The sequence below is a fragment of the Selaginella moellendorffii genome, unplaced genomic scaffold (genome assembly GCF_000143415.4).
Source record: "Selaginella moellendorffii unplaced genomic scaffold, v1.0 SELMOscaffold_21, whole genome shotgun sequence".
NCBI lineage: Eukaryota > Viridiplantae > Streptophyta > Lycopodiopsida > Selaginellales > Selaginellaceae > Selaginella > Selaginella moellendorffii.
The window spans coordinates 382,589-409,794 of record NW_003314282.1 but is presented as its reverse complement, the minus strand read 5'-3'; the positions used below and the strand labels follow the sequence as shown (position 1 = coordinate 409,794).

General features: G+C 44.1%; 5 protein-coding genes, 1 long non-coding RNA gene and 1 pseudogene across 6 annotated transcripts; 4 read left to right on the top strand and 3 right to left on the bottom strand.

The window, feature by feature from the left end:
- Positions 1–3,854: 3,854 nt before the first annotated feature.
- LOC9641376 lies at positions 3,855–4,222 on the top strand. Its single transcript, XR_002992763.1, has 2 exons — positions 3,855–3,994; positions 4,047–4,222. It is a non-coding gene; the product is annotated as an uncharacterized LOC9641376 (long non-coding RNA).
- Positions 4,223–6,299: 2,077 nt separating this feature from the next.
- Positions 6,300–7,171, top strand: LOC9641375. Its single transcript, XM_002973262.2, has 2 exons — positions 6,300–6,528; positions 6,578–7,171. The coding sequence occupies exons 1-2, from the start codon at positions 6,306–6,308 to the stop codon at positions 7,114–7,116; spliced, it is 762 nt and encodes a 253-aa protein (XP_002973308.1). The 5' UTR covers positions 6,300–6,305; the 3' UTR covers positions 7,117–7,171.
- A 397-nt stretch (positions 7,172–7,568) lies between these two features.
- LOC9637792 lies at positions 7,569–8,477 on the top strand. Its single transcript, XM_002973261.2, has 2 exons — positions 7,569–7,789; positions 7,845–8,477. The coding sequence occupies exons 1-2, from the start codon at positions 7,570–7,572 to the stop codon at positions 8,384–8,386; spliced, it is 762 nt and encodes a 253-aa protein (XP_002973307.1). The 5' UTR covers position 7,569; the 3' UTR covers positions 8,387–8,477.
- A 121-nt stretch (positions 8,478–8,598) lies between these two features.
- On the bottom strand, positions 8,599–11,482 carry LOC112347468 (pentatricopeptide repeat-containing protein At4g39530-like). Its single transcript, XM_024678388.1, has 2 exons — positions 11,223–11,482; positions 8,599–11,104 (listed from the first exon to the last, which is right to left on the bottom strand). The coding sequence occupies exons 1-2, from the start codon at positions 11,480–11,482 to the stop codon at positions 8,599–8,601; spliced, it is 2,766 nt and encodes a 921-aa protein (XP_024534156.1).
- A 19-nt stretch (positions 11,483–11,501) lies between these two features.
- On the top strand, positions 11,502–13,677 carry LOC112347467 (pentatricopeptide repeat-containing protein At3g26782, mitochondrial-like). Its single transcript, XM_024678387.1, has one exon. The coding sequence runs from the start codon at positions 11,502–11,504 to the stop codon at positions 13,653–13,655; it is 2,154 nt and encodes a 717-aa protein (XP_024534155.1). The 3' UTR covers positions 13,656–13,677.
- LOC9637791 lies at positions 13,650–15,969 on the bottom strand (annotated as a pseudogene).
- A 2,524-nt stretch (positions 15,970–18,493) lies between these two features.
- On the bottom strand, positions 18,494–20,478 carry LOC9641374 (sugar transport protein 7). The gene is made up of 4 exons (XM_024678042.1): positions 20,333–20,478; positions 19,934–20,253; positions 19,049–19,675; positions 18,494–18,997 (listed from the first exon to the last, which is right to left on the bottom strand). Exons 1-4 carry the CDS (start codon positions 20,472–20,474, stop codon positions 18,560–18,562), a joined length of 1,527 nt encoding a protein of 508 aa, XP_024533810.1. The 5' UTR covers positions 20,475–20,478; the 3' UTR covers positions 18,494–18,559.
- Between the last annotated feature and the right edge of the window lie 6,728 nt (positions 20,479–27,206).

Sequence of the window (27,206 nt, the reverse complement as noted above, 5' to 3'; positions counted from 1 at the left end):
TTACTTCCTCCTCTCGAGAGCTATTGCAACTCCTCGTGGTTCTAAGCGTGACGAGGGACTTTTTCGTGGAACAAGTTAACGTCACAGGTTCCATGCGCTCTCGAGAAGACAGGTCCGAGGAAGGCTGACTTTGGGAGGTTGTTCGTCTTCTCTCCACCACCTGAGAGGCTTGCTTCTGCTGTTGAGCATCGGAAAAGTAAAAGCTTGGAGCCATGTTGACTTTGTGATTGCCGCAAATGTCGTAGGAGGTGCTGGAGGTTATCCGAGATTTTCTAGTCCGGCCTGTTGCTGTCCTCTTCACCAAACCTTCTCTTGGTGTCCTCGCCATTATATCTTCATATATTTCAACTCCAATTTGTTATCATCTTTCTCCTTGGAAAAGTTTATAGTTTCTACTGATATACCAGGTGTATCTTGTCAACCTTGTTTTCAATGCTCCTAAGAAGACCTTGACTTTTACACTTTCTCGATAAAAAGGAAAAGAAAGAACATGTCATGTGATTTTGGTTGTCCATGCAAGGGTGACTGGGAATCTTACCTCTCTCTCTTCAATATTCTGAATCTGTAAATTGCCAAAGCCTCTAAGAAAAGAAAGATTTTACAACAAATGCAATAAAAAAGGATGGTGGTGGTAGAGGCCTAGAGTGCAAAAGATTTAACTTCAGTGCTCTATAATGATCCACTGATGGTTAAAACATGGTTTCTGGATAGTTTATATATGTAAAATTATTCTAAATATTATTTAAAGTGTTTTTAATATTATAAATACTTTATTTTTATTAAAAAATTTATAAGCAAACAGGTTAATGAATATACCTAGAATATACTTGATATTTTGGAATATTCTACCATCTAATGGTTGTTTTTCATTTAGATTAATGATGTATTTATAAACTATAAACATATAAACACTTCCTAGTATATTCTAGTTATTCTATGTAATAAGATTAATCTCTTGTTTATAAATTATAAACATAGTCAATATGATTAATAAATAATAAGCACTATTATTAAGATAACCACAGAAAAGTATTATTCATTTATATAAAATATTCTCTTGCATGTGTAATTATTCTTTAAAGACTGTTTTTGACTTGGTCAATTTTGAACATAGGCTGAAACGCATTGTCAAGTAGAGAATTAACAAAAGAATGATTTCTAGCTGTGATTCTTCAATGAAGTCACAAACAATGTAAGCGGCCATGAAAAAAACAACAAAGAGATGCTGCACGGCTGGATAGATAAGGTTGAGCATATTGTAGAGGACAGCAATGCTACTTCTACACAGTTTATGTTGTGACTTTTGTTATAGTCATGGACAGTGTCGAACTAATCTTTTGTTTGTTCCACGTTATAACACAACATTTGCATGACAACAAGAGTTCACTGCACCAGATCTAGTTCATCGCATCCCAGAGACTCAAAGGTATCTTCATGGACAGCTTTTAGTCCACACTGCTCCGCCACACTCTTGATAAGTAGGTCCTGGCCATCGTCCGAGAATGCCATGTAGAGTGATCTGGGTCGGCTGGCGTGGAGTGGTAGCATGGATATCACGCACCTGATGGGTGATCGTGCTCAAGCTCAGCTTGGGAAGCCTGGAGAAACAAGCGTGAGTCCAAGCATTTTGATGTCTACAAACTTTTGTGCATCGATTGCCTACTTCTGCAAAGGAGCTGCTCGATACGGGTGAAACACTGGAGAAGCTTTGCAGACTTTTAATAATGAATATGAGCTGGGAGAAACAAGCGCAAGGACGTAGCTATTTAGTTTTGAGACCTGGAAAATGGATAATGGATAGTGGACCTCGTATGCATGTTTATATCTCTCTATCTTGCCTAGATTCCTTGTTTTTCAGATTGAGATCCCATGAATTAGAGGAATTATGGCTTTTTGTATGTTCCTAATCGCATCCAAGGGTTGGCACAGGTGGCAGGCTGATGTGGCGTTGACTGATGAGGTGGCCACAGTCTGCCACGCGGTGTACGAGAACGATATAATTACGTCAACGGACCTCTCCTCTCTCGCAGTCAATCCGGAGCAGCCGGTGCTCTTGAGGGCGAGCTTGATCGACGACAACACGCCCCTCATCTCGGGCTTTCCCGTGCGGGCATTCCCGCCGCACTACTCCAACGACGTGATCCAGGCCTACTTTTCTCACATCATCGCCACCGCCTCCAAGCGCCGCCGCCTTTTCACCGTGGATATGTAGAGATGAGCTGGGGGAGCTGCGAATTCGATCATCACGCGAGCTTGGAGACGCTGGATTGCTCCATGGATGTCGAGCTCAAGAAGACGCTGGTCAAGGATCTGGAGGCGTTTGTGGGAGCTCAGGACTACTACAAGAGGATTGGGAAGGCGTGGAAGAGGAGCTACCTCGTCCATGGCCGCCAGGCGAGTGGGAAAGAGAAGCTCGTTGCCGCCATAAGCTCGGCTACGATGTTTACACTGGGTTGGTGGCGAACAAGGCGCAACTCAAGGAGATCTTGGTGAAAACTGCTTTTTCCATGTACGACTTCTGCCTCTGCTCGTGTGGTAGAAACACAGCTTCCTCCGGTTTTATAGATCCATCTTTTTTGTATACTTCATGTTTCCATCTGTCTGGAACGATTTCTCACTCAATCTGGATGAGACTTCAGCACGTTCTCCTGGTCAATCCATCCGTGAGACGAAGGGTCAGGAACTCCAATTTTCCAGCACTTGAGAGCACAACAGCGTAGAATCAGAAGAAAGAACTCTTACGTAAATCAGGCGCGTGTTCATGTCAAGCACACCTCATCCGTGCGTACGGTTATCCTTTCAGCCTTGATGTTGATGCTTATCTCCCAGTCGACAGACAGACAGAGGCTCCAATTCTCCCGTCACAGTCTGGTTCCCTCCTTCGCCTGCAGCGACAGTGAAGCTACAAATGCTGTCCAGAATATTTATGCTCACCCTTGTCTCTTCAAGTTTCCCAACACGAGTGAAACAATATAAAACAGCCAAAGATACACATCTCTCGTCGTCTTCTTCCCTGCGCACTGCACTTCGCTAGTCTTCTGGATCCTTTGCTTCGCCTGGATCCTGGAGCTTGGAAAAATGCTGACAGTGGAAGGCGCTTTTTGAGCTGCTCGCTTGAACGAAGCACTCACTGCGCGATTCCCTTTGTAAGAACTGGAGACTGGAATGAACATTACCTCTTTGCGCGATTCGGGCGGTCGAATGAAAAGAAAATCAGGTAGAAAAACCCTAGTTACAAGCAATGTCGGGGTCCGGCGGAATGGCGGGCGGCGGCGATGCGCTCCCCGTGACGGCGGCCGATCATGGCGCTGGTGGTGAAGCGGCGAGCGACACTCTCCTGGGCGCAGCACCAGGGACTGCCGGAGGCGCAATAAGCAAGATCCTGGGCGCGGTGCCGAAGAAGAACATCCGAGTAAGAAACCAATGCTTGCCTGTCCTGGAACAAGTGTGTGTTTCTTTGTTTAGCGTGCAGCTGTCTCGATCACTGTCGTCCTCTTCCTGATTCCCCTTCCATTCCTTGAGACGGGGATTCAGTCGAGTGTTTTCTTCGGCCTCTCCGGTGCGTTTTCTTTTTTTCATTTTCATTCCAGTTTGCAACGTTTTTTTTTTTCTCTCCAGAGATAAATTCGATATCTTGGTATATTTTCGGCCGTGAGCACAACGATCGTGTGGTCGAGGTGGTGAATCTTCTGGGGTTCATCACGGGAGTTTTCTATGCTGCATATGCATGGAAGGCTACATGGAAGCCCCTCTTCTGGCCCCCGGTGCTTGGGATCAGTCACTACTGTCTAGTGTACCTGTTGCGCAACTTCTACGACGGGGAGGAGTTCTGCCTGCGACCACAGCAGCCTCGATTCTTGCTCCCCTTGCTGTTCGAGTGGCGACCCTCCCTCACAGCAGTGCCCGTTGGAGCTGGGTGGTGCCACTCGTATCTCTGGCTTGTAACGTGGCATGGGCTTGGTTTGCGACCCTCGATGACAACAAGGCCATCCTAGTAAGTTTCTAATCTTCTTCGTTCTGGATTAAAACTTTGGTTGGTTTTTCAGATGTCCACCATGTTTGCCGCGGGCTGTGCAGCAATTCTTACCTGCCTGATGCTAGTTTGAGGCCTTTCTAGTTTTTACTCTACAAACATTGTTGTAGAGTTCGCTCGCTCGCTGAGTTTTGTTTTTTTTTACTCTGCTCGACGTGGGGTTCGCGAAATAAAATTGTTCTATCACCACGTTAGATTGCGTTCTAGGTAGTCGCAGAGATTGCCAAGCAGCAGGCACTGATCTCACCAGCAAGCGTCGGCATCCGTGGCGCATTCGTGTTCTTCTCCGCCACCTTGTGAAAGAGACCGTGCCACTTCCCCACCAGGGATAGCCTGTAACGATGGAATTCCAGCTGATGATGTCGCTCTCGTGCATCCGATCGAACGAGGTCCCGGGTTTCGTGGATTCAATTGCCCTGGCCTTCTGCCACATAGGATTGCTGGAGTTAGCGCGAGCATCCGTTCTTAAACAAAGCCACAGAGAAAAGAGAGATCTCTTTCTGGACGAAAAACCAATGAAGTTTTCCTACTGATCACTGGTGAAGCCCAGAGAAGCGGAGACAATGAACCTGCGATTCCTGGAGCTCCGGGATCTTGTTCCGGTTCTTCAAAAAATGCGGGCTTTGAATAGAATTGCTGCGTTTTGTTTCCATGATCTCCCAAAAGGAATGTGACAAGAACTCACAGAACTACGTCGTGGTACTGAGCTTCAAAATCACGTATACCTTCCTTCCTTTTGCCATTACATGGTCCTCAATTTGCACTGCGTTCTTTGCTCGATGGTGTAACTGTGTGCACGAGCATTTCATGAAACCAAAGAAAAAAAAACGTGTGAAACAGGCTGCCTTCCAAGTTCCAACCTCCTGAAGAACGCAGTATCAGGATCCCTTGCGAAACAACATTCATTGTCGTATCCAATCATATACCTGAAAGTACATGGGCGAAAACCTGACGGAGGCCGCTCTAGGTACCAAGGAAGAACCTGAACGAGAACTCCAGTTAGAACGAAGAGAATTCAGGCCTATAGCGAGAAGATCCCTATGGGTCTTAAGCTTCTCCTCGACTCCTCTTTTGAAACTCCACAAGCCAAGAAGAGAGTGCAAGGCCGACGCCAGGAACTCCGATCCACGAGCTCGTGAATGCGCTCATTGCTCTTTCCTTGACGAGATCCTTCAACTCGTAAGACTTCCTAGACCACATAATTTGCATCGGTTCTATAGACAAGAAAGAGCAGAAAGCCTTTCTGCACAGGACGTGATGCTTGCTGGTGGATCTGATGCACCTTTCCCTTAGTAATACTTGCAAGGCATCTTCATAGACAATAAAAGTAATAAATATCTAAAACCTAGATGCTTTGGATTCCAAGTACTTTTGTCAAGGCATAAATTATGGACATTTTAAATTTATATTTAAATAACAAATCATATCCATTTGCTAAAACAATGTAACAAACCAAAGAAACTATACATTGTTGGAAATATAAAATGCATTGGTATATATTTTTACTCCAATTTGTTATCATCTTCTCGTTGGAAAAGTTTATAGTTTCTACCGGGCTGCTCCGCCACAAACTATTTATAGGACAATTGTGGCATATCCGCGTGGCAGCTACGGCCGCCACCTCAGCAGTCTCAACGCCACATCAGCCCGCACCTGTGCCAAACCCTAAACTGCGATTCCTCTTGGTGGCGTGGAGTGGCAGCATGGATATCACGTGCGTAAGCCGCAACCATGACGCTCCAACTGACTAAGTTCCTCTCCACTGTTTCAGATTCAAACAGTTCGCGAGTTTTCTCTAGACAGCCGCATTTTCCATACATGTCTACAAGAGCATTCCTCACGGGCGTGGATCAGCTTTCCTTCTGTCAAATCTTCCGGACAAGCACAGGCATGGAGAGAAAAACAGGGACGCTTGTTTCGGTTCAAGGCTGCGCTATTTTTAGGGCTGTTGTCTCTCTACCGGATTGGGGCACTGGCTCTAACGCAATACTATTTGGACTTTGGTCGCTCCTCCAGTGCCTGATTTACCCCGAGAATTTGGAGTAGCTGATTGATCCAAAACCCGGCTGGGACTTAGATCCTTAGTTAAGGAGTAAAGCGGGTGGTAAGATATTGGAGTTTCGTAGCGCCATCGGTGCCGTAGTTCACGCTGAGAATACAAGAAAAGGTTTTATTTTTATACCTCAGAGCTGGAAATATCGGATAAGGTGCCACCCAACGGTCAAAGATACTAGAAAAGGGCTGCTTTCTCTAGGAATTGCTAGGTTACCCTATGGAGCAGGGATTGCTGAGCCCAAATGGTGAGTATGATCTTGCTGATATCTACAAGGGCTGGAACCTTGGTTGCCACTGGATTATGTGGCGCCAGTTCTTGATGAACCTTGTCTGTCATGGCTTCACTGCATATGGGTTTTATATGGCTACCATACATTGGCCCGCTCAGCTATCCCCTCAGTTAGCTCCAGTAGGTTGCTTTCCGGCCATGTTGTTATCAGGTCAGTTTTCTTTCTTCCCTTTTTAAAGACTAACAAGAGCTCCATGCAGTAAGTATGCTCGTTCGCTTTGGTCGAAAGAAAGCTTTGACATACGGTTTTCTTGTTGGGGGCATCAGCGGTGTTCTTTCCGCAATGATCACGAATCAGTGGGTGGTGCTTCTGCCGGTGGTGATATTATTCTGTGGACTTTGCACTCCAGCAGCAATACTTTCGCCTGAAGCTTGGAATGACGGCCGCAGTTTGGTTATCTTCATGGTTGTCCTCATAATGAGGCAAATGGCTAACCTGGCCTGTATTGTGGCTGCCATCGTTGCTCCACCGGTCGGATGGCAAGTTCAAGCTGTTGCACTTGTGGGATCGACCGCAGCTATTGTCTATGCGATGCTGTTTCATTTCTACATGTTGCAGTCCCCACTGGAAATTCTAGGTGGTTGCGAGGGTTTAAGAGGAATGGATATAGACCAGCGGCTTGCTGTTCGACAAGAGATGGCCATTGAAGCTTTGAGGGGGTTTGCGGAGGCCGCAGGGAAGACTCTCCCAGAAAATTTGAAGAGCCTCAGGAAAACTGAGTGCTGTCCGCTTCTGTAATCGGCTTGTAGTTCCTGAGTTCTCTTGCCAGAAATAAAAAACCAAGTCAAAGATATTTCATCAGTAACCTATTTTAAAAATCTAATCCCGCGCGTTTTTTAAAATATAAAACTCGCGGGGCCACGAGAGCACGAGCCAAAGGATTCTGGCGTTGATGTGCATGGCATTACGCTTATTCGTCCCACATTTGTCCTTGGTTGATGGCTCAATCGCAGGTTGCGCGGCGATGAAGCCCCACAGGGAAGTCGACGCGCGTCCTGGAGCACGATTGGGATTCTGCTCTTTCCTCTTTCTTTCGTTTTCCACAAACTATGTGTAATCGTCGTGGCAGTTTAGGGCTGATATGGGTGCCAAATGGCAGCCAAATCAGTCTCACACATCAGCTAAGACCTTTTCTAATAGCCGTCGGATGAGCTACTGTCAAGGATATATTTGGGGAAAGAGGATTACCCTATGGAGCAGGGATTGTTGAGCCCAAATGGTGAGTATGATCTTGCTGATATCTACGAGAGTTGGAACCTCAGTGGGCACTGGATTATACGGCGCCAGTTCTTGATGAATCTTGTTAGTCATTGCTTCAGTATATATGCGTTCTATATGGGTGCCATATTTTGGCCCCCTGAGTTCCCCGAAGGAAGCGGAGCTTCTGCTTTGGTTCCCGTCTTCGTAGCATGTAAGTGTTTCACTGCTTTCTCTCTCGAGACTGACTGACAAGTGCGTCCATGCAGTATTTTTCGTTGCCCTTTTGGGTCGAAAGAAAAGCAATGCATATGGTTTTCTTGTTGGAGGCACCAGCGGTTTTCTCAGTGGTGTGTGTTCCATAATGAGCACAAATCAATGGGTGATGCTTCCGCTGCTGGCGATATCATGCTGTGGACTTTTCACTCCGGTATTACAACCAGCTCCTGACAGTTGGTACGACGGGCCCGGATTGTTCAAGTTCATGGTGGTGTACATGACGAGGGGTTTGAGTTACATGGCTGCCTGTGTTTTGGGGACCGTTGCTCCACCGTTGGGATGGCATAGACAAGCCCTTCTACTTGTGGGATCGATCGCTGCAATTGTCCACGGGATGCTGATTTATTTCTACATGTTGCAGTCTCCACTCGAAATGCTATATGGTAGCTGCGATAGGTTGGGAGAAATGGATATGGACGAGCGGCTTGCTGTGCGCCAAGAGAAGGCCATTGAAGCTTTGAGGGAGTTTGCCGAGGCTACAGGGAATACTTTACCAAAAAATCTGAAGAGCCTCAGAAAACCTCAAAGTTGAGGCTCTTCAGAAAACCTCAGAGTTGTTAATTCTCTCTGAATTCCCTAGATAGAAAACTCAGATTTAAATGTCTTTTTATGAGACGCTAGGAAACTCAGATTCAAATGTCTTGAACCAATAAATCTATGGTTAGTTGAAAATGGCAAAGGGTTATTTTATAAAGCCAAAAGCTTTGGAGTTTGAAAAAAATATTAGAGGAAATAGTGTGTGATTTAAGAGAAGTCAATACCATTACACTCGTTCTTTCCCATTCTCACTACTCTAAGCTCTTCCTTCTCCATCCCTACACTCCGATAGATGTTTGCCATCAAGATATACGCACTCGCCTGCTTGTCATCGAATTCCAAGAGCTTCTCAAACGCAACCTCGGCAACCTTGGCGTTCTTCCACTTCCAGCATCCGCCAAGAACAGTCTTCCACGTCAAAGAGCTTGCTCTCGTAGGCATGCTGCTCGCCAGCTCCAGAGCCTCCTCTACTCGGTTGGCCCGGCCCAGCAGATCGATCAGGCAGTGGTAGTGCTCCAAGCTCGGAGTCACTCCAAACTTCGAGGACATTTCGCGGAAGAACTTGGTGCCTCGATCGACTAGGCCAGCGTGACCGCAGGCTGAGAGAACCGAGAGGCAAGTGATCCCGTTGAGACCGATCCCTCCATCGATCATGGCCTGGAAGAGCTCAAACACCAGCTCCGTCTCGCCCTCCCGGCTATAGCCAGCGATGACCGTGCTCCAAGTTACAACGTTTCTCGAGCTCATCGAGTCAAAGACGTGCTCCGCCGCGGCCAAGCTCCCACACTTGCAGTACATGTCGAGCAGGCTGTTCGCCACGAACTGGTCCTTCTCGCCTCCATTCTGGCACGCCTCCGCATGGATCTTCCGACCAATCTCAATCGCTGCCAGCCCGCTGGATGCTGTGAGGCCAGCAACGAAGATCCGCGTGTTGGCGGCACGGCTCTCGGGTTCCATCCTCCAGTAGAGCTCCAGAGCCAGCTCGGGCTCGTCCTTCTCGGCGTATCCCATCAAAAGAGTCGTCCACAGCACCGCGTTGTGGGACGGGATCCTGTCGAAGACGACCCGGGCGTCCAACAAGCTCCCGCATTTCACATAGAGGTCGGCAAGAGCGCTGGCCACAAAGATGTCGGATTCGCAGCCAAACTCGATCGCCTGAGAGTGAACTGCCATTGCTTTGTCCAAGCAGCCAGGCTTCACGAACTTGTTCTCGTCAACTTCCACTTCGGCTTCTTTCGAGTTGGTGGCTATGTCGATGCAACCTTTCAGCGCTCCCAAGAAGGCCCGAGAGTCTGGAACACAGCCCTGAGACCTCATGCGTTGGAACCACTCGAGAGCGAGCACGCCTTCACCGTTATCGGCGTGTCCCATGATGAGCGAGTTCCAAGTCACCAGATCATGGAGCGGCATCCTCTCGAACACCTCCCGAGATTTCTCCAGGCTCCCACACTTTGCATACGAGTCCACCAACGTGCTCGCCACGAAGACGTCGAACTCACACCCGGATCTGGCAGCTTGCGCGTGAATGGCCTCGACTTTCCGCAGAAGCTCCGCCTTCAAGGCCTGCTTCCTTGGCTCGCTGCCGTAATCTTCTCGAGCAGCGAGTCCTCCATAGGCCATGAGAGCAGCCACGAAAGTCCGGCAATTCGGTGCGCAGGCCTCCGCTTGCATCCGCTCAAAGGACTTAAGAGCGAGGTCGAACTCCCAGTTGTCGATGTAGCCGAGAATGAGAGAGTTCCACAGCACCAGATCCTTGCGGACGATCTTCTCAAACACCAGCCCGGCATTCATCATGCTGCCGCACTTGGAGTACATCCCGACCAAGCCGCTAGCAATAAAGATATCCACTCCACCGCTGCTTCTCTCGGCCTGAGAGTGGACGAGCAATCCTTTCTCCAAGCTCCGGACCTTGACAAGCTTCCCGTCCACCACCTTGCTCTCTTCTCTGGCGGCCAGGTTCCCACACGCGATCACGGCCGCCAGGAAAGTCCGCGGGCTCGGGCAGTCCATTCGGCAGAAAACTTCCAGAGCTAGCTCCTCCTCTCCATTCTCGGCATAGCCCAGGATCAAGCTGTTCCACACAACCACGTCCCTCGCCACCATCTGGTCGAAAACTCTGCGAGCATCGAGCAAGCTCCCACACTTGCAGTACATATCCACGAGCGTGCCAGCCACGAACTTGTCGGAGTAACAGCCGCTTTTCATCGCTCGAGAGTGGAGATCCATCCCTCTCTCCAGTGATCCAAGCTTGACGCTAAAACTCCTCTCACCCGCAACCATCTGTGGAGTCTCTTTCGCGGCCAAGCTTCCACAGGCGATGAGCGCCGCGACGTAGGCTTTAGCATCGGCCTCCAATCCCTGTTCCTCCATTCGAGCAAAGATGCCGAGAGCCTCCTCGCCTTGATCGTTGTTGGCATACCCAGACATGAGCGCCGTCCACGAGGCCAAGCCCGGCGATGCGATCGTCTCAAACACTGCTCTAGCGTCGGGCAGCGATCCACACCTGGAATACATCCCGAGGATTGCATTGGGGACGTGCGCGCCAGAGAAGAACGCTCCCGATTCCACGGAATCGGCATGGATCCTCTTCCCTGCGTCGAGATTCTTGGAGGCAATGCAGGCCTTGAGTGCGTCGAGCAGGATCCACACGAATGCCTGATCGATGGCACCGCGCGACGAAATATCGGTGACGCGCGACGAAGTCTCCGAAATACTGACCCGATCGAGCGTCCTCCAGGTGGAGGAGCTGCGATTCTTCCTTCTCCTGCTACAGCAATCTATGCAATGCTTTGCAGCTCCATCCGCGCGCATTGGTGGTCACGCATTCTTGCCGCCATTCATCCTCCTCGCCAAGAACCCTAAAATGCGGCCCAAGAACCCTAAATTTCTTGCGATCAATGCTCTGTCGATGCTTCCCGCGATCTACAGCGGCAGCGCATCGCTGCAGCATCAAAGAATCGTCGAGCTCGATCATCACCATACCCCTGCTTCTCACCGCTCTCAAGGCGTGTAGCAGCGCCAGGGATTTGGAGCTGGGCAAGAGGATCCACGCCAATGCTGCCGAGACCGATCGCGCCAGCGACGTCTTCATCGCATCCAAGCTCGTCGACATGTACGCCAAATGCGGGAGTATGAGCGATGCCCAATCGGTCTTCGCGGCGATGCGCGAGGACAGCGTCGTCGCCTGGACGGCTCTCATGCTGGGATTCGTGGAGAATGGCCACGGCGATTTGGCGCTGGAGCTCTTCGATCGAATGCTACGCTCGAGCTGCCGCCCAAATGCCAGGACCTTCCTCGCGGCTCTCAAGGCCTGTGTGAGCCTCGCCATAGCCAGAGCTCTTCCGGGTGGAGAAAACTTCCAAGGAACTGAGAATCACCTTGCGCGAAGAACAGTGCTAGATCCGGAGAGAACAATCGAAGGAACTATCCATCTTGATATTGGAGAGACTGTCCAAGCAGGAGATTTCTCGCCAAGAACAGTGCTGGATTCTAGCCACCTTCGAAAGAGCACTGGAGAACTCCACCACCACCTCGAGAGAGCGGTGAAGATCCATTCGCTAGCTCGTTCCAGCGGCTGCGACTCGGACGTCTTCGTCGCAAACACACTGGTGGATCTCTACGCCAAGTGTGGGAGCTTGGATCGAGCGCAGCGAGTCTTCCATTCCATAGCTCGTCCCACAGTGGTGTCCTGGACGTCACTCATCCTGGGATACGTAGACGTTGGCGATGGAGCCACGGCGTTAGAACTTTTCGAGAGAATGAAGATCCAAAATACCTGTCAAGCCGACGCTCACTGCCTCGTCGCAGCTCTCAAGGCCTGCTCGCTCGCTGCCGAGAAAGAAGAGCGCGCCACTGACTCCACCAAACTTCTCGGCCTGGAGAAAACTCGATCCATCCATTCCGACGCTCTTGCTCGCGGCTACGCCTCCAACATCTTCATCAGCAGCTCTCTGATCGATGCGTATGCCAAGTGTGGAAGCATGATCGAAGCTCGGGCAGTCTTCGATAGCATGCCTCGCCACGACGTGATTTGCTGGACGTCTCTCCTCACTGGCTACGCCGAGAATGACGAACCCGAGCTATGTCTCCAGCTCTTCTCTTGCATGAGGAGCCATGGCTGCTCTCCAGACGCTCGGACTTTCGTTGCAGCACTCACTGCCTGCTCGAGCCTGGCTGATCTTGAGACTGGGAAACGAATCCAGCAAGAACTCTCCAGCCACGGCTTCCAGAACGATTGCTTCGTGGCAAACTCGCTGATCGACTTCTACGGCAAGTGTGGCTGCCTGGCTCAAGCCGAGAAAGTCTTCCACGCCATGGGAAGCTCTAGGCGTAGCTTGGTCTCTTGGAGCTCCCTCATAGCCGGCTACAGTCGCCAGGGTGATGCTCAGCGCGTCTTCGATCTCTTCCAGGCCATGAAAGACGCTGGCGTCGGCGTGAATGGCATCACTTTCCTCTCCGTTCTCACTGCGTGCAGCCATACCGGTCTCGTTGAACACGGGCGCCGTTACTTCGAAGAGATGGTAACCCGTCACGCCATAGCCCCCGAGATCGAGCACTACCACTGCATGGTTGATCTTCTAGGCAGAGCCAACCATCTGGATGAAGCTCTGGAAATGGTGACCACTGTCATGCCTTTCAAACCCACCGTAGTAACGTGGAAGACCGTCCTGGGTGCTTGTCGAAAGTGGAAGAACGCCAAGTTGGGAAGAGTTGCCTTTGAGAACCTGGTGAAGTTAGACCCCAAGCAGGATTCAACGTACCTCTTGATGTCGAATCTGTATGGCAGCCTGGGAATGTGGGACGAGCAAACCAGTGTTCTTCATCTCAGGTCCGCTGCTCAGACCTCCAAGAAACCCGGACTAAGCTGGTGGACTGACGATCGCGGACTCGTCCACGCCTTTAAAGTTGGTGACAAGAGCCATCCTCAGATTGAAGCAATAAACTCGAAGCTGAGAACTCTGGCACTTCAGTTGAAGGAGAACGGGCACGTAGCCGACCTGAGCAGTGTCTTTCACAACATCTCCGACGTTGACAAAGAAGATGCTCTGTGTGAACACAGCGAGCGGCTAGCCATTGCCTGTGCACTCGTCAACACGGCACCAGGAACTGCTATACGAGTCGTCAAGAGCTTGAGATTCTGCGATGACTGTCACTCGGTGATTGCGGGTGTTTCCAAGCTCGAGCAGCGTCAGATTGTCTGCAGGGATTCGAGCCGGTTTCACGTCTTTGAAAACGGAAGGTGCTCCTGTAACAACTTCTGGTAGCAATCGCATTGCTGCAGCTTGATTAAAACCGAAATCAACAAAGAACGGAAAAGAACCTGTATCTACAAACCAAAGCTTCGAGCTCTTCCGTCGGCCAAAAAAGAAGAAAAAATATCTGATCCTGATCCTGTAACGAACACCTATCGACGTGAAAATTGTCAGTCAAACAGTGAGCAGGTCCCTGAAGGTGATGCTGAGGCTATTGCGCATGGTTTTACGGCCGATGCCACCGGCCCCCTTCCTCATCATCGTGACAAACTCGCTGTAGTCGATGCGTCCATCCTGCAAGATTGAGAACAATTATTTAGAGAAAACAAACGTGACCACCATACATTGTCTTGATCAGCTTCCCGCATCATCTCTTCAATCACCTCGTCTCCCATGTGGTTCTCTGCGCATACTTGCTGCAGCTCGTCTTTGGTAATGTAGCCACTGTTATCTTTGTCGAAGTACGCAAATGCCGCAAGTAGATGTTCCTCGCGCTCAATCTTGTTTAAGTGCAATGTCGCTGTAATGAACTCCTTGTAGTCAATAGTGCCGCTGTTATCAACATCCGCCTGTCGGTCATCATTCCATTAGCGACGGTACAAAACAAAAGAGAAAAGCCTTACAGCAGCCATGAGGTCCCGAATCTCAGACTCCACCAAGTTCGACCCCACCCTCTCCAGGCCAGCTTTCAACTCGTCAAATGTGATTGATCCACTGTTGTCAGTGTCCATCATTTTAAACATCTCCTTCAGGCCTGCTATTTCTTCCTCGGACAGACTCTCCGCGATGACCTGAAACGCAAAGCACAAGTACCTCAGTCGGGAAAGAAACAAACAAGAAGGGACAAGAAGACCGACCCTGAGAGCTATCTTTTTTATTTTGTTCATCGCTGAGAATTGTTTCATCCTCGAAAGCACTGCAGAGTCCAGAGGCTTATCGGGGGCCACGCCGTCCGCCCTTGCCCAAGGATGGCCTATAAACAAAGCTCAGTATGACAAGAACGTCTATAGAGAACGCAATGTACTAGACTAGCAAATGACAAAACGAAAGAAGAGAGAGAGAGACGCACCTAGAACTTCGTGAGCTTTCAAGCGGTTAGCAGGAACCGGGCACAGCATTTTCCGTATCAGGTCTTTAGCATCCTGCGAGATCACAGGCCATGGATGCGACTCAAAGTCTATCTCTCCTTTAAGAACTTGCTCAAATATCCCCTTCTCAGTTTCTACGAGAAGGGTCGAAATGTAAGCGAAAGTTGATCAAAGTCTGATGAAAGCTTGGCTTACCAGCCCAGAAGGGAGGAACGCCGCTGAGAAGAATGTATAGGATCACGCCGGCACTCCACACATCCGCCTCGGGTCCATACTTTTTTCGAAGAACTTCGGGAGCAACGTAGTATGGGCTTCCAACGACGTCCGTGAAGACTTCTCCTGTTGGGAAGAACAGAAAAAAGAGATGAGGAAAGTGACAATCCAGTCTAGATAGATTTTCAGCTGGAAAGATTCCGCCTAGAAACTCTGGAAAGAGATGGCAGTAGCCTACCTGGCTTGAAGAACACAGACAATCCAAAGTCGGTGGCCTTCATGAGCGAATCCTCGTGCTTGCTGAGAAGCAAGAAATTCTCGGGCTTCAAATCGCGATGCATGACCCCGAGCGAGTGGCACGCCTGGACGACGCCGACAATCACCCGGATGAGCTCCGCGGCCTTCCTCTCGCTGTAATGCCCCCTCTGGATGATCCGATCGAAGAGCTCCCCACCGGCGCACAGCTCCATGACGAGATGGACCGACCCCGCGTCCTCGTAGGCGCCCTTGATCTGGACGACGTTGGGCTGCCCGGCGAGGTGATGCATTATCTGGATCTCGCGCCGCACATCGTCCACATCCTCTTGCGAGATGAGCTTGCGCTTGGGGATCGTCTTGCAAGCGTACTGCTTCCCGGAGCTCTTCTCCACGCACAGATACGTGACCCCGAATTGGCCCTGCCCGAGCTTCCTGCCCAGAGTATAGAGCTCGCGGACGCTCTCCGTGCTGCGACCTAGCACCGATGCTGTGATCGCACTGCGCGGCGTCGATGCTGCGATCCCGCCCGCCGCCTTCATGCCCTGCTCTTGCGGACGCTGTGGAACAACAATGACGGGAGCTGCCACAGGGACCGCGCCGGGAGGCGGATCGATTGCTGGAGCTGGTGTCGACGCCGGCGGCGCCTCGGAATTCGATCGATGGAAGAATCCGTTCTTACTGTTGGTAGTGGAGCCGATGCACGCGTTCCCCATTTCTTAGCTACACCACATTCTCTTCTAAAGCCCTAGCGAGCAATCTTAAGAACCCTAAATTCCGCCACGTGTCCCACCCATTCCTAAAGTTCCTTTTGGAAAAAATTGGCGCTCAATTTCAAGTTTAAAAAAATTTGACAAGGGGGAGACGATCACGCGTGGGCTGCTGCTGGTTCTTCCTCCGGTGGATTGGCGGCGAGTTTGGAGCTTTGCAAGACTGGATCGAGAGGGAGAAACTGGCACTGAGCGTAGTTTTGGAGGAGCTGATCCGCGAGAACCAGGGCCACCATCGCCTCCACCATTGGAACAGCTGCAAGAAATCGATCGATGAGCATTCACAAGAGGAGAAAGGATTCCTGGAGGTTACCTCGAGGAACGACGCAGGGATCATGACGACCACGAGCTCTCAGCTCGGTTTCTTGCCGGTCTCTCGTTACAGTCTTTTGGAATTTCTGCGAGAAGCAAGCAAGCAAACGAAATCAATGCCAGCGCAGTGAGAATTCATGACGAAAGAGAACTTACAGTGATTGTAGACGTCGGCTTGAATGCTATTCTCATCACTATCGTCTCTCCATTTGAAATTCCTCCCTGCATAAATTGTTCGCAAGTTTAGAAAAAAAGAAGCAGAGGAAGTCAGTAGATTATAGTTCCACGTACCTGGATGCCACCAGATCGATTTGTACGTGTTCTTACGTTACCAATTTCGTCAATGTAGAACTCATCATTGTGTTCGCTGCCTGTCATTTTAGTTCCTGCAAGAAAAGTTCACAACCATTGTAAACTTTTGTAAAAAGCGCTCTCGTGTTACCTTCAAAGCCACTTCCAATCTCAAAGCCTTTGGTGGCAGGCAAAGACATGAGAGCCTTGGCGAGCTCGGCTTCTAGCTTGTCAAAAACTGGAGTTCCAAGTCCCTGAAAGTAGAAAAAAGCTTGAATCATATAAACTTGCGTGAATGCAGAAGAAGATTTCTTACCCGAGGAACGTTTCTAGCAATGCAAGTGACGACTCCTCCCACGGAATCTCCCCTCACTCTCACAGCGTCGATGGCAGCGATCATCTTTTCCGCCATATCTTGATCCGGGCACCTCACGATGTTGCTCTCGACCTGGAATCACGAAACTTGAGAACGCCAAGGAAATATAAAAGCACAAATTAGTACTTGTTCTAGCGTCAAGTTGTCATGGTCGATTGCTCCTTCGGGAAGCTCAACTTGATGAACTCTTGACACATAAGCTAGCACCTAGTAAGAAGGAAAATAAAATGTCGTTTGTAAATCCTTTCACTCTTTCTTCCTCTCTTTTTCCTGTACCTCGGTTCCACATTGCTGTTTGAGTAACTTCTTTGCGATTGCCCCCGCTGCTACTCTTCCAATTGTTTCTCGGGCCGATGATCTTCCTCCACCCTGAAAAAGACTTTAAGCTTAACACCCCGAGAGATGTTGCAAAGAAAAGTTTGGATTAACCTGGACAGCTCGAATTCCATACTTGAAGTCGTAAGTAGCATCTGCATGAGATGGCCGATAAGCTAGAGCCATCTCTGAGTAATCCTGCAGAAAAACACCGCACATTAAGCTCCAGTGTTTCTTCCATTAACGAAAACTTACTCCTCCACGTTGATCCGTGTTTGGAACCAGAACAGCAATAGGAGTCCCCAGTGTCATTCCTATGAGAAAGAGATTGGTACACTTAGAGAAGAAAAGAAACAAATGGAAACACAAGAAGCTACATTACCTTGTGCCACACCAGAGAGAATTTTGCAAGTGTCTGTTTCTTTTCTTGGAGTTGTGATCCGACTTTGGCCCGGCCTCCTGTTCGTTAAAACACGAAGAGAATAAGCAAAGCTCCCAAAACATACAATGAAGACACAAAGAACATAGTAGTTCATCACAAACAACGAACATACAAAGAACACACAAAGAGTAACAAGAAGTAACAACGAATAAAATGAAGAACTACACACAAAGAACTCAAAGCAAAAGGAAGAAAGAAAGAACATACCTTCTGTCTAGATCCTCTTGCATATCTTCCTCGGTGAGATTGAGCCTCGGAGGGCATCCATCGATGACACATCCAACTCCTCCACCGTGAGACTCACCGAAAGTGGTAACGCGGAAGAGATTTCCAAAAGTATTTCCCACACCAGCACGAACTTCTGCCAAAGAGAAAGAATATCAAATCTATCGCTCTTTTGCGCAGGTTATCCTCTCACCCAATCTCCTGTGCGAGGATGACCTACTCGTGGAGTGCCTCCCCGACGCGCTCAGCCTCGCGCACTCTAGCCTGGAAACTCGCAACCCAGCTGCTCCATCCGTTTGCGACCGATTTTGATTCCCAGCCTCGGAGCTGCTGCATTGCGCCAAGATCGACGAACCCATCTGCATCATGGCGGCCATGGTGGATCGACTATGGCGCTGGATCGAAAATGCGCGCTCCAAAGCCTCCTAGACAAGCAAGAATTCCCCCCCGATCCAAATCTCTCACTCCTCTCCCTCTCGCCTTCCTCGCCCTACCTCTCTTCTCTTCTAGTAAGGAAATTCTCCATGGATTTAGTCAAAGCTTTGTGGCTCGTCAACTATTTCTACCCGTCAAACAAGACTGCGTTGACTATTAAATTATTCTTTTCTCTTGGCGATCAAATTCCTCCACTACGGCTTGGAATCATCTTGGTTTTCTTGTTCTTGAGCAAATCGACGCCAGTACCAGTGCTTGCTCCACTCTTGCTGCATTTCCTCGATTGGGACTTTCTTCGTCTCGGGCAAGAAGAAATGCACGAAGAGCGTCATGACCACCACCCAGCCCGCGAAGAACAAGAAGATCCCAAACCTGAAGTGGCAAAACATCGAGAGAAAAGATTGCGCGACCGCAAAGGTGAAGAGCATGTTTACTGCGACGGTGATGCATTGACCAGCAGATCTCGTCTCAAGAGCGAAAACTTCGCTGGGAACCAGCCATCCCAGAGGTCCCCAAGACCACGCGAAAGAAACCACGTAAACGCATGTCACCACCAAAATCACAACTGCAAATCCCCGAGAGAGCTCTTCGTTCCCCTTGAACTCGAATGCTAGAACCAGTCCAGTGACAACCTTGAAAATCATTGGAAACATTTGTAAGTACTGTGATCGATCATGACTTACCTGGCCAATAAACATAAGAATTCCTCCATGGAGAAAGAGAACTCTCCGGCCAAACTTGTCAACCGTGAAGATCGAGATTCCAGTTCCAATGATCAGCATCAATCCCGTGATCACTGCCGAGTAGAGCGAGGCATTGCTGTGGAACCCGATCGACTGGAACAACACCGGAGCGTAGAAAGTTATAACATTGATGCCTGTGACTTGCTGAAAGTATGGAATGAGCACGGCCATTGTGAGCTGGGGCCTGTTCTTCCGGCGAAAGATGCTAAGAAATGGATCCTTGATCGTCGACGCAACTCTGCTGGCTTCCACCAGATCCTGGAACTCGGCCTCCACGTCTGGAGTTCCTCGGATTTTCTGGAGGACTGATTTCCCTTGCTCGAGATGGCCTCGCTCAATCAGGCTGTTTGGAGTGTCGGAGAGGAAAATGGCCGCAAGGGTGAGGAGCGATGCTGGGACTGCCGCAAGGCCGAGCGAAAGTCTCCATCCCCAGGGCTGGAGATTAGCAGTGCCATAGTTGATGAGATTCGCACACAAGATCCCAAAGTTGACGGCTTGCTGGAACATTATGTTGAGACCACCGCGAAGTTTTGGTGGTGCCATCTCTGATAAGTAGACTGGTACTGACTGGCAACAAAAAGAAAAAAATAAATAAAAGACTGTTTTCGTTCTCTATGATGAAGTTCCCTTTGAAGTTAAAATGTTTCATCCCAATGCAGTCTTACCTGGAGGAGAAAACCGCATGGTTAATCTTCCTTTACCAGAACTTTAGCTCTGTCCAAAAAAACCAAGAACATAGATCAAGCTTACCTGCGAAGAAAAATGCAAACCTTTGTAAGTTTGTGACGAAGATAAAAGAATGAAAACAAAAAGGGAGTCTCATGCCTGATTTCCAAAGCCGACTCCAACACCCAGCATCATCCGGCCGATGATAAGCATCGCCAAATTCTCTGCGGCAGCATTGAGAGCCGCTCCAACGAGAAAGCTGAGGCCACCAATTAGCATTGTTGGGCGTCGCCCCTTGTTGCTCGTCACGTAGGAAGCTCCAAAGCTCGCAAAAAGAGCCGCGAGATAGAGCGAGGATGTGAATGCCTGGAGACCTTGGTTGTCATACTTACAGTAATTGTTCTCATGGGCAGCGTGCTTGCGGACATAGACAGTGGGGAAAAACTTGATGAGAAAATCGTCCATGGCAATAACACCACCTAGAAAAAAAAAACAGAGAGGGAGAGGGAGAGAGAGCAGATCTGTAGAACTTGCAATAAGTAAAAACCTCTTCTATACCTGAGATTCCAATGTCATATCCAAATATCAAACCTCCGCTGGCAGCCGCGATGCAAGCTAGCAACACCGGAATGGTAGTGCGACCCTTGTAATTGATCTGCCTATTTGCGAGCGATGGAGCGAGAAGAGATCCTCCAGCCATCGAGGACAAGCGAACAAACAAACCCAAGACTGTGTTAAGCAGCACACTGTCCTGGTCCAAGCTTTCGTCGCCATGCGTGGACTTTGACCAAGAGGATATTTGTCAGCTTTATATAAATTCACATAATATTTTAAAACTACAAATTCTCACTAGGAAGAATGGATTTCTTAAGGATTACTTGCAACCAACTCAACTATGAGCTAAGCATATCGTGCACGTTTCTTGAGTAAATTCTTGGGTAAAGCATTCCCTGTTGCCTCAGCAAACTCCCTCAAAGCTTGAATGGCGCTCTCTTGCATCACAGCAAGCTGTTTGTCAACATCAAGGTCTGCTGGAAAACCACCCATAGAAGTTCAAGTGGAGACTGTAACATGTAGAAATGAAGCAGCCCTGCGTAGAAAATTGATCCCACAAGTACAAGGGCTTGTACTTGCCATGGTGGCCAAACTAAAAGAACCCCCATGGAAATCACGATGAACGCGAACACTCCAACCCCATCATACCAGGAAAGGAGTGAAAAGTCCACAGCATAGCAGCGGAAGCACCACCCATTGATTTGTGGTCATTATGGAACACACGTTATGTGTACGTTTTCTTTCGACCAAACAAAATATACATAATCGCTACAGAGAAGATCGCTGAGGGGAATGTATGGTAGCCATATAAAACCCATACAGAGGAACATAATCCAGTTGCAACCAAGATTCCAGGCCTTGTAGATATCGGCCAATGGAATGCTTTACCCAACATGGGAGTAGGAGATATAAGGAGGAGGATAGCGATAGAAATGGTTAGGTTGGGCCTCACTTTGGAAACAATCAAAAGTCATGTTTTGATTGACATAGCATTTAAGGTGTGATATAGAGATGCATAGATATTTTTTGGGAGTGATCTATACTCAAGGACAATAAAGATATAGATGAAATCAGTTGGAGAGCCTACAATAAAAAGAGGGTGACAACAGCATTTACAAATGTTTAACAATGTTTAAAAGTGTTTTTGGAGTATTCTTAGTGAGGAGATTATAAATGTTCAGATTAGTGAAGAGTTTTGGTTATAGCTTATGGTTGGCAATACTCATAGCTCATTAGATTCTTGTTGAAATGCACATAATAGAATCTACATGGTAAAGTGCCTTTTAGCCTTGGTTTTAGCAAAAATCCTATTAAATTCAAATGATAGTTGCAAACCAATTAAATCTTGCAAGTTAGGAATAGGATGCCATCTTTTCTTGATTGGTAAAAGTTTTTAATAAATATAATTTTGGAGACCTTTGGGTAGGAATTGCATATGTACCTGATTAAGGGCCCAAACCCCCAAGTGAGTAATGAAGAGATAGAGTATTAGTGAAATTGCATTTGGTTTTAGTAAGATTTGAAATTTTTTAGAGAATTTTGGTTGTAACTCATAGCAATAGAAAATCCTTGAGCAATTTTGTGAAGTAATATTTATTTATTTCTATTGCATTAAAATTTGTATCAAAAAGTTTTCAAAGAAACACTAAAACCTAGTTTCTAGTGTTGAAATGGAGGCAGAATGATCCTTTATTTAGGATGTGGAGAACCCTCCCCTCATTTAAGTGGAGAATAAGGAATATAAACTATTGGTAATGTTAAGTTTTTATTTAATCACAAAACTTTTCATTATTTTACTTTATAAATTTTTATGATGAGTAAGGGGAGGATAAGCCTCTAGAACGTAATAATAAAGACTTTAACATTTAGATATTAGTTATTTTACTCATAAAACTTTATATTTAATGTTTTTTTTTGTAAATTTCTTATGATAGGAAAGTGGAGAATGCCTTTGAGTAGCAAAAGAATGAGAAAAAATACTATTTGTAAGTAAAGTTATATTAATTTATATATTCATTATTTATTGACATTTCATAAATGGAGAATGACACATACTAGTGTTTCAAGATGGTATATATTGACTTCACACTTATTTAATGTTTATTTTTTATCACTATTGTCTAAATCTTTTACATTCACTAATAGCAGCCAAATAAAGTAAAAAATTTCGCCAAATTCTTTATATAAGTAAGAATGCAATAAAATTTGCATTCATTATTTTATTTAGATATTTCCTTCAGCCAAAAACTTTTTTATTCTCTCAATCCCTACATGGTTGAGAATGTCTTCAAAAGTGGAGTTCACAAATTTGATTGAGATGTTAGGTATACATTCCAGTTTATTTATTCTTTTTTTTTATTCTCAAAAATTTTGGTATACATTTTCTCTTTATTATACAGTGATCAATTAACTATCTTTGGTTCATTATAACGAATTTATCAACAAGGTGGTGGTCTATCATTTAAATATGCTTGGACTTTTTTTGATGTTATCTTACATTCTCCATAATTTGCATAATGATGATTTTAGAATGCTATCTATCTAATTTGCATTCATTATTATTATTTATTTCTGCTTCAAAATAAGAGAAACAATAAAAAAGGGTTAGGCTAGGGATTTCTCTTTTTTTGAAGTGATTAATAATGTTTAAAATAAGTTAAAAGTGTTTTTGGAATATTTTTAATTAGATTATAAGTGCTAGTGAGAATGCACTTGGTTTTTAATGGTTTTGATAAAAATTTAATTTTACTAAATAATTTTGTTAAATAATTTTTATTTAGTTTTCTTGTAGTTCACTAAATTCTTACTTGGTCTTTTGTCTTGAAATGTTAGGGGTTTATCCTCCCCTCGCTTATAATGAAAGATTTACAAAACAAAATAGTTTAAAACTTTATGATTAAAAAATAATATTTTTAAAAAATTTTATTGTTTATTCTTCATTAGGAATTTACAAAAGTGAAAATAAAGTTTTGTAACATAATATAATTTACTAGTATATAATTCACTTTTATTCTTCACTAAGGATTTAGGAAAGTGGATATAAAGTTTTGTGACCAAATAACTAACAAAACTTACTACATATAACTCTCAAAGCTAATATAAACATCACTCATTGTGAAGGATTTACAAAACAAAAGAGTGAATAAAAAAATTTATAAATAAATAACTTACTTCGGAATCATTTTTTTGTAATAAAAAAAGGAAATAAAAAAATGTAGTTACCTCCTTGCAAAGTTTACAAAGTTTGCATGACACAAGTATAAAAACAATAATGAATGCAGCCTAAATATCTAACATTTTTAAATTATTATTATGTCAGTTGTGGAAAATGTAAAATAGCTCCATAATGAATCTAAATATATTTTAATGTTATGGAGGTTTTTAAATATAATATATGAAAAGTATAACTAATCTTTTCATTTTTTTTAACTCCTACTTGTAAATGTAAAAAATATAAACAATAATAAGATATAAAAATTGCACAATGAAGGTAAAATCAATATATACTATTTTGAGATACTAGCGTAGACTATTTTTCACCTATAGAATCTCAATCAACAGTGAGTATAAAACTTACAAATAACATTTTCATTCATTCTTTTGCTACTTAAAAGTATTCTCCATTTGTTCATCATGAAAGAGATAAAAAAAATAAGTTAAATATAAAGCCTTGTGAGTAAAATAATTAGCTACTTTTTTAGCATGTAAGTATTAAAGCCTTTGTCTTAAGGGCTCATCCTCCATTACTCATTATAAAAGATGTAAAAAATAAAATTATAAAAATATGTGATTAAATAAAAATTAGTATTACCAACAACTTATATTTTTTATTCTTTATTTGTTCATTATGAAGGATTTACAAAAATGAATATAAAGCTTCATAATAAAATAATTAATAAAACTTACTATTATGTAAGTTTTATTGTTTCAACTTTATTATTCTTAATACTACTTATTGTGAAGGATTTTCAAACAGAAGAGTGACTAAGAAAATTTGTGAGTAAATAAAAGCCAATAGTTTACCTTAAAAAATAATTTTTCTTGGCCAAAAAAAGAAATAAAAAATATAGCTATTTCTTCCTGAACCTTTAAATCTTTTTAGCATTAATCCTTTTGAATTTACTGTAGCTTTTGGCAAATATAAATTTAAACTTTATTACTATATATACCTAGGTATTTAGTGAGGGAGAAGGGTTCTCCACATTTTGGAGAAGGGGCTACTCAATTTTTTATTTTGTTTTTATCTTAGTAATAAAAGTTAAGGTTTTAGTATTTTTCTTGAAAACTTTGTAACGCAATTGAAACATAACTTCAATTGTTTTGAGGGTGTGGAGAAAAAATAACAATGGATGTAAACAAGATAACTAACATTCTAAAATTGTCATTATGTGAAATGTGAAAAGGGTAGAATAAGTCTAAATGAAATCCAAATATATTTTAATGTTATAGAGTTTTTAAATGTATAATAAAGATATTACTTGAAAGCATGGCTAACCACTTAAGATATGCAAAAATAGTGTATTGCATTTTTTTATTTGTATAAAATGTTTAGCTAGATTTTTTTGTTTTGTTTAGCTTCTATTGGTGAATGCATAAGACATAGATAATAATGAGAAATAATAATTCTTCAATGAGTGTGAGGTCAATACATACCATCTTGAATTATTAGTATGCATTGTTTTTCACTTGTATAAAATTTTAATAAATAATAAGTATAAAATCTATTATAAATTTATTTATAAATAACATTTTTATTCATTCTTTTACTACTCAGATGCATTCTCCATTTGCTCATTATAAAGGATTTACAAAAGAAAACATTAAATATGAATCTTTATGTTTAGAATAACTGGCTACTTTATTAGTATATGAGTGTCAAAATTTATATCCTCAAGTGTTAAGTGTCATCATGGCAAGCTTATAAGTTCATCCTCCTTTTGTTCATTATGAGAGATTTATAAAATAAAAGAGAAAAAATTTATGATTAAATAAATACTAGCATTACCAACAGCTTATATTCTTCATTCTCCATTTATTCATTGTAAAGGATTTAAGAGAGTCAATATAAAATTTGATGAGAAAATAATTAATAAATCTTATATGTATGTAAGTTTTAAAACCTCGACGCTATTGGTTTATATGCTCTTTATTATGATGAAAATATAATAATTAATAAAATGCTGTATGAGTAAATAAATACCAATAGCTTACTTTAGAAATTTATTTTATGTAGCAAAGAAAGAAAATAAAGGAATCTAGTTACCTCCTCTTGAAGTCCTAAATCTTTCTAGGATAACATTTAATCAATAACATTTAGTAATTGAGAATTTAAACCTTACTTATTATGCATGCTTAGGGATTGGTTGGGGGAGGAAAATTTTTCACATCCTAGAAAATGGGTTGCTCAATTTCTTGCTCTACCTTTATTTCAACACTAAAAATTATGGTATTAATTTTTTTTGAAAACTTCTTAATGTAGTCTCATTAATTAGAATATGATTTCAATTGTTTTCAAAGTTTGAATATACAAATAGAAACAAATAATGAATGTAAATTAGATAGTTGATATTGTTAAGCACTGTGTGAGCTTGGAGAGTGTAGAATAGCTCCCAAAAAAGGCCAAACATATTTAAATTCTAAACAACCACCTTATCCATCAATTAATTGTAATAAATCAGAAATATGCAATTAATCATTACATGATAATGAGAGAAATAAAAAATTTTGAAAATTATAAAAAGAATAAATAAATGGGAATATATATACTTGATAACTCAATCATGAATGTAAACTCTTGTAGTTTGTACCATCCAAAAAGGGGAAATTGTTCAATTCACTTAGCTGGCATATGTCACCAGCTAATATTCTACCAAATTATATTACGAGCTTTTATAATAATGTAAAAGCATAAAGTCAATAAGAGTTCCAAGTAAAGAAATAATAACCCATTGAGTTCCTCAATCAAGAGGAGCCACTACATAATGATTTTACTTTATTCACAAAAGTAAAAATCTTAATAGAAGAAAAGGGTATGGATTCTAGATGAAACAATTTTACAATGTTACAATAAAAAGTACTTTGAAGTGGAAATGGTTAGAATCATGGGGGTTTTTTGAAATTTGGTTATTAAGGTAGATGCAATGATTGTGGAGGCCAAAAAATCATAATCAATTTATTTGGAAAGTTCCAATAATAAGAATGTCAAAAAAACAAAAGCATATGAAGAAAGGATATAATTAAAAAAAGAAATATTTGCCTTAGTGATTAAATAGTTTGTGACTAAGGGGGTTAAGGGGACTTGAGGGCTGTTTCTAAACCCCTTAACAAGGGAGTATTTATTTTGGTTGGGGCGCAAAAAACTGAATCAATTGGATATAAAAATGTTCACTAAAAGAAAGATTTTTATATCATGGCTACTTATAGTTTTATGTTTGAAATGTTTGTTTACAAAGGACCAGTCATTCACCCTCCTAAGATGTTTAGAAATTTAAAAGGTTTTGTTGCATGTGAATAAAATGCCATTATCTTTAGCAAGTTTAAATTGCCTAACTTTAAGGGAGATAGTAAACTAGATAAAAATCAAAATTTGTTGGTGACCTTTATAACAAAACACTATTATAAGCTAGAAGTGCAATGTCCATTAGACTAGCTGAAATCTAATAAAATTCCTTAAAGGAATAATTCTTGGGTTATCTAGAGGGATGTAAAATTGTACTTAGTTGGTTTGAGTAAAAGTTTAGGAATTAGTTCCTTAATTTAAATAGGCAAAGACTTTTACATGAGTTTATAACAAGGATTCAGAAGGACAATGAGACTATTTTGGACTTTCGCTAATACCCTAAGTCAACTTGCAATGCAATTAGAGCCATCCATTATC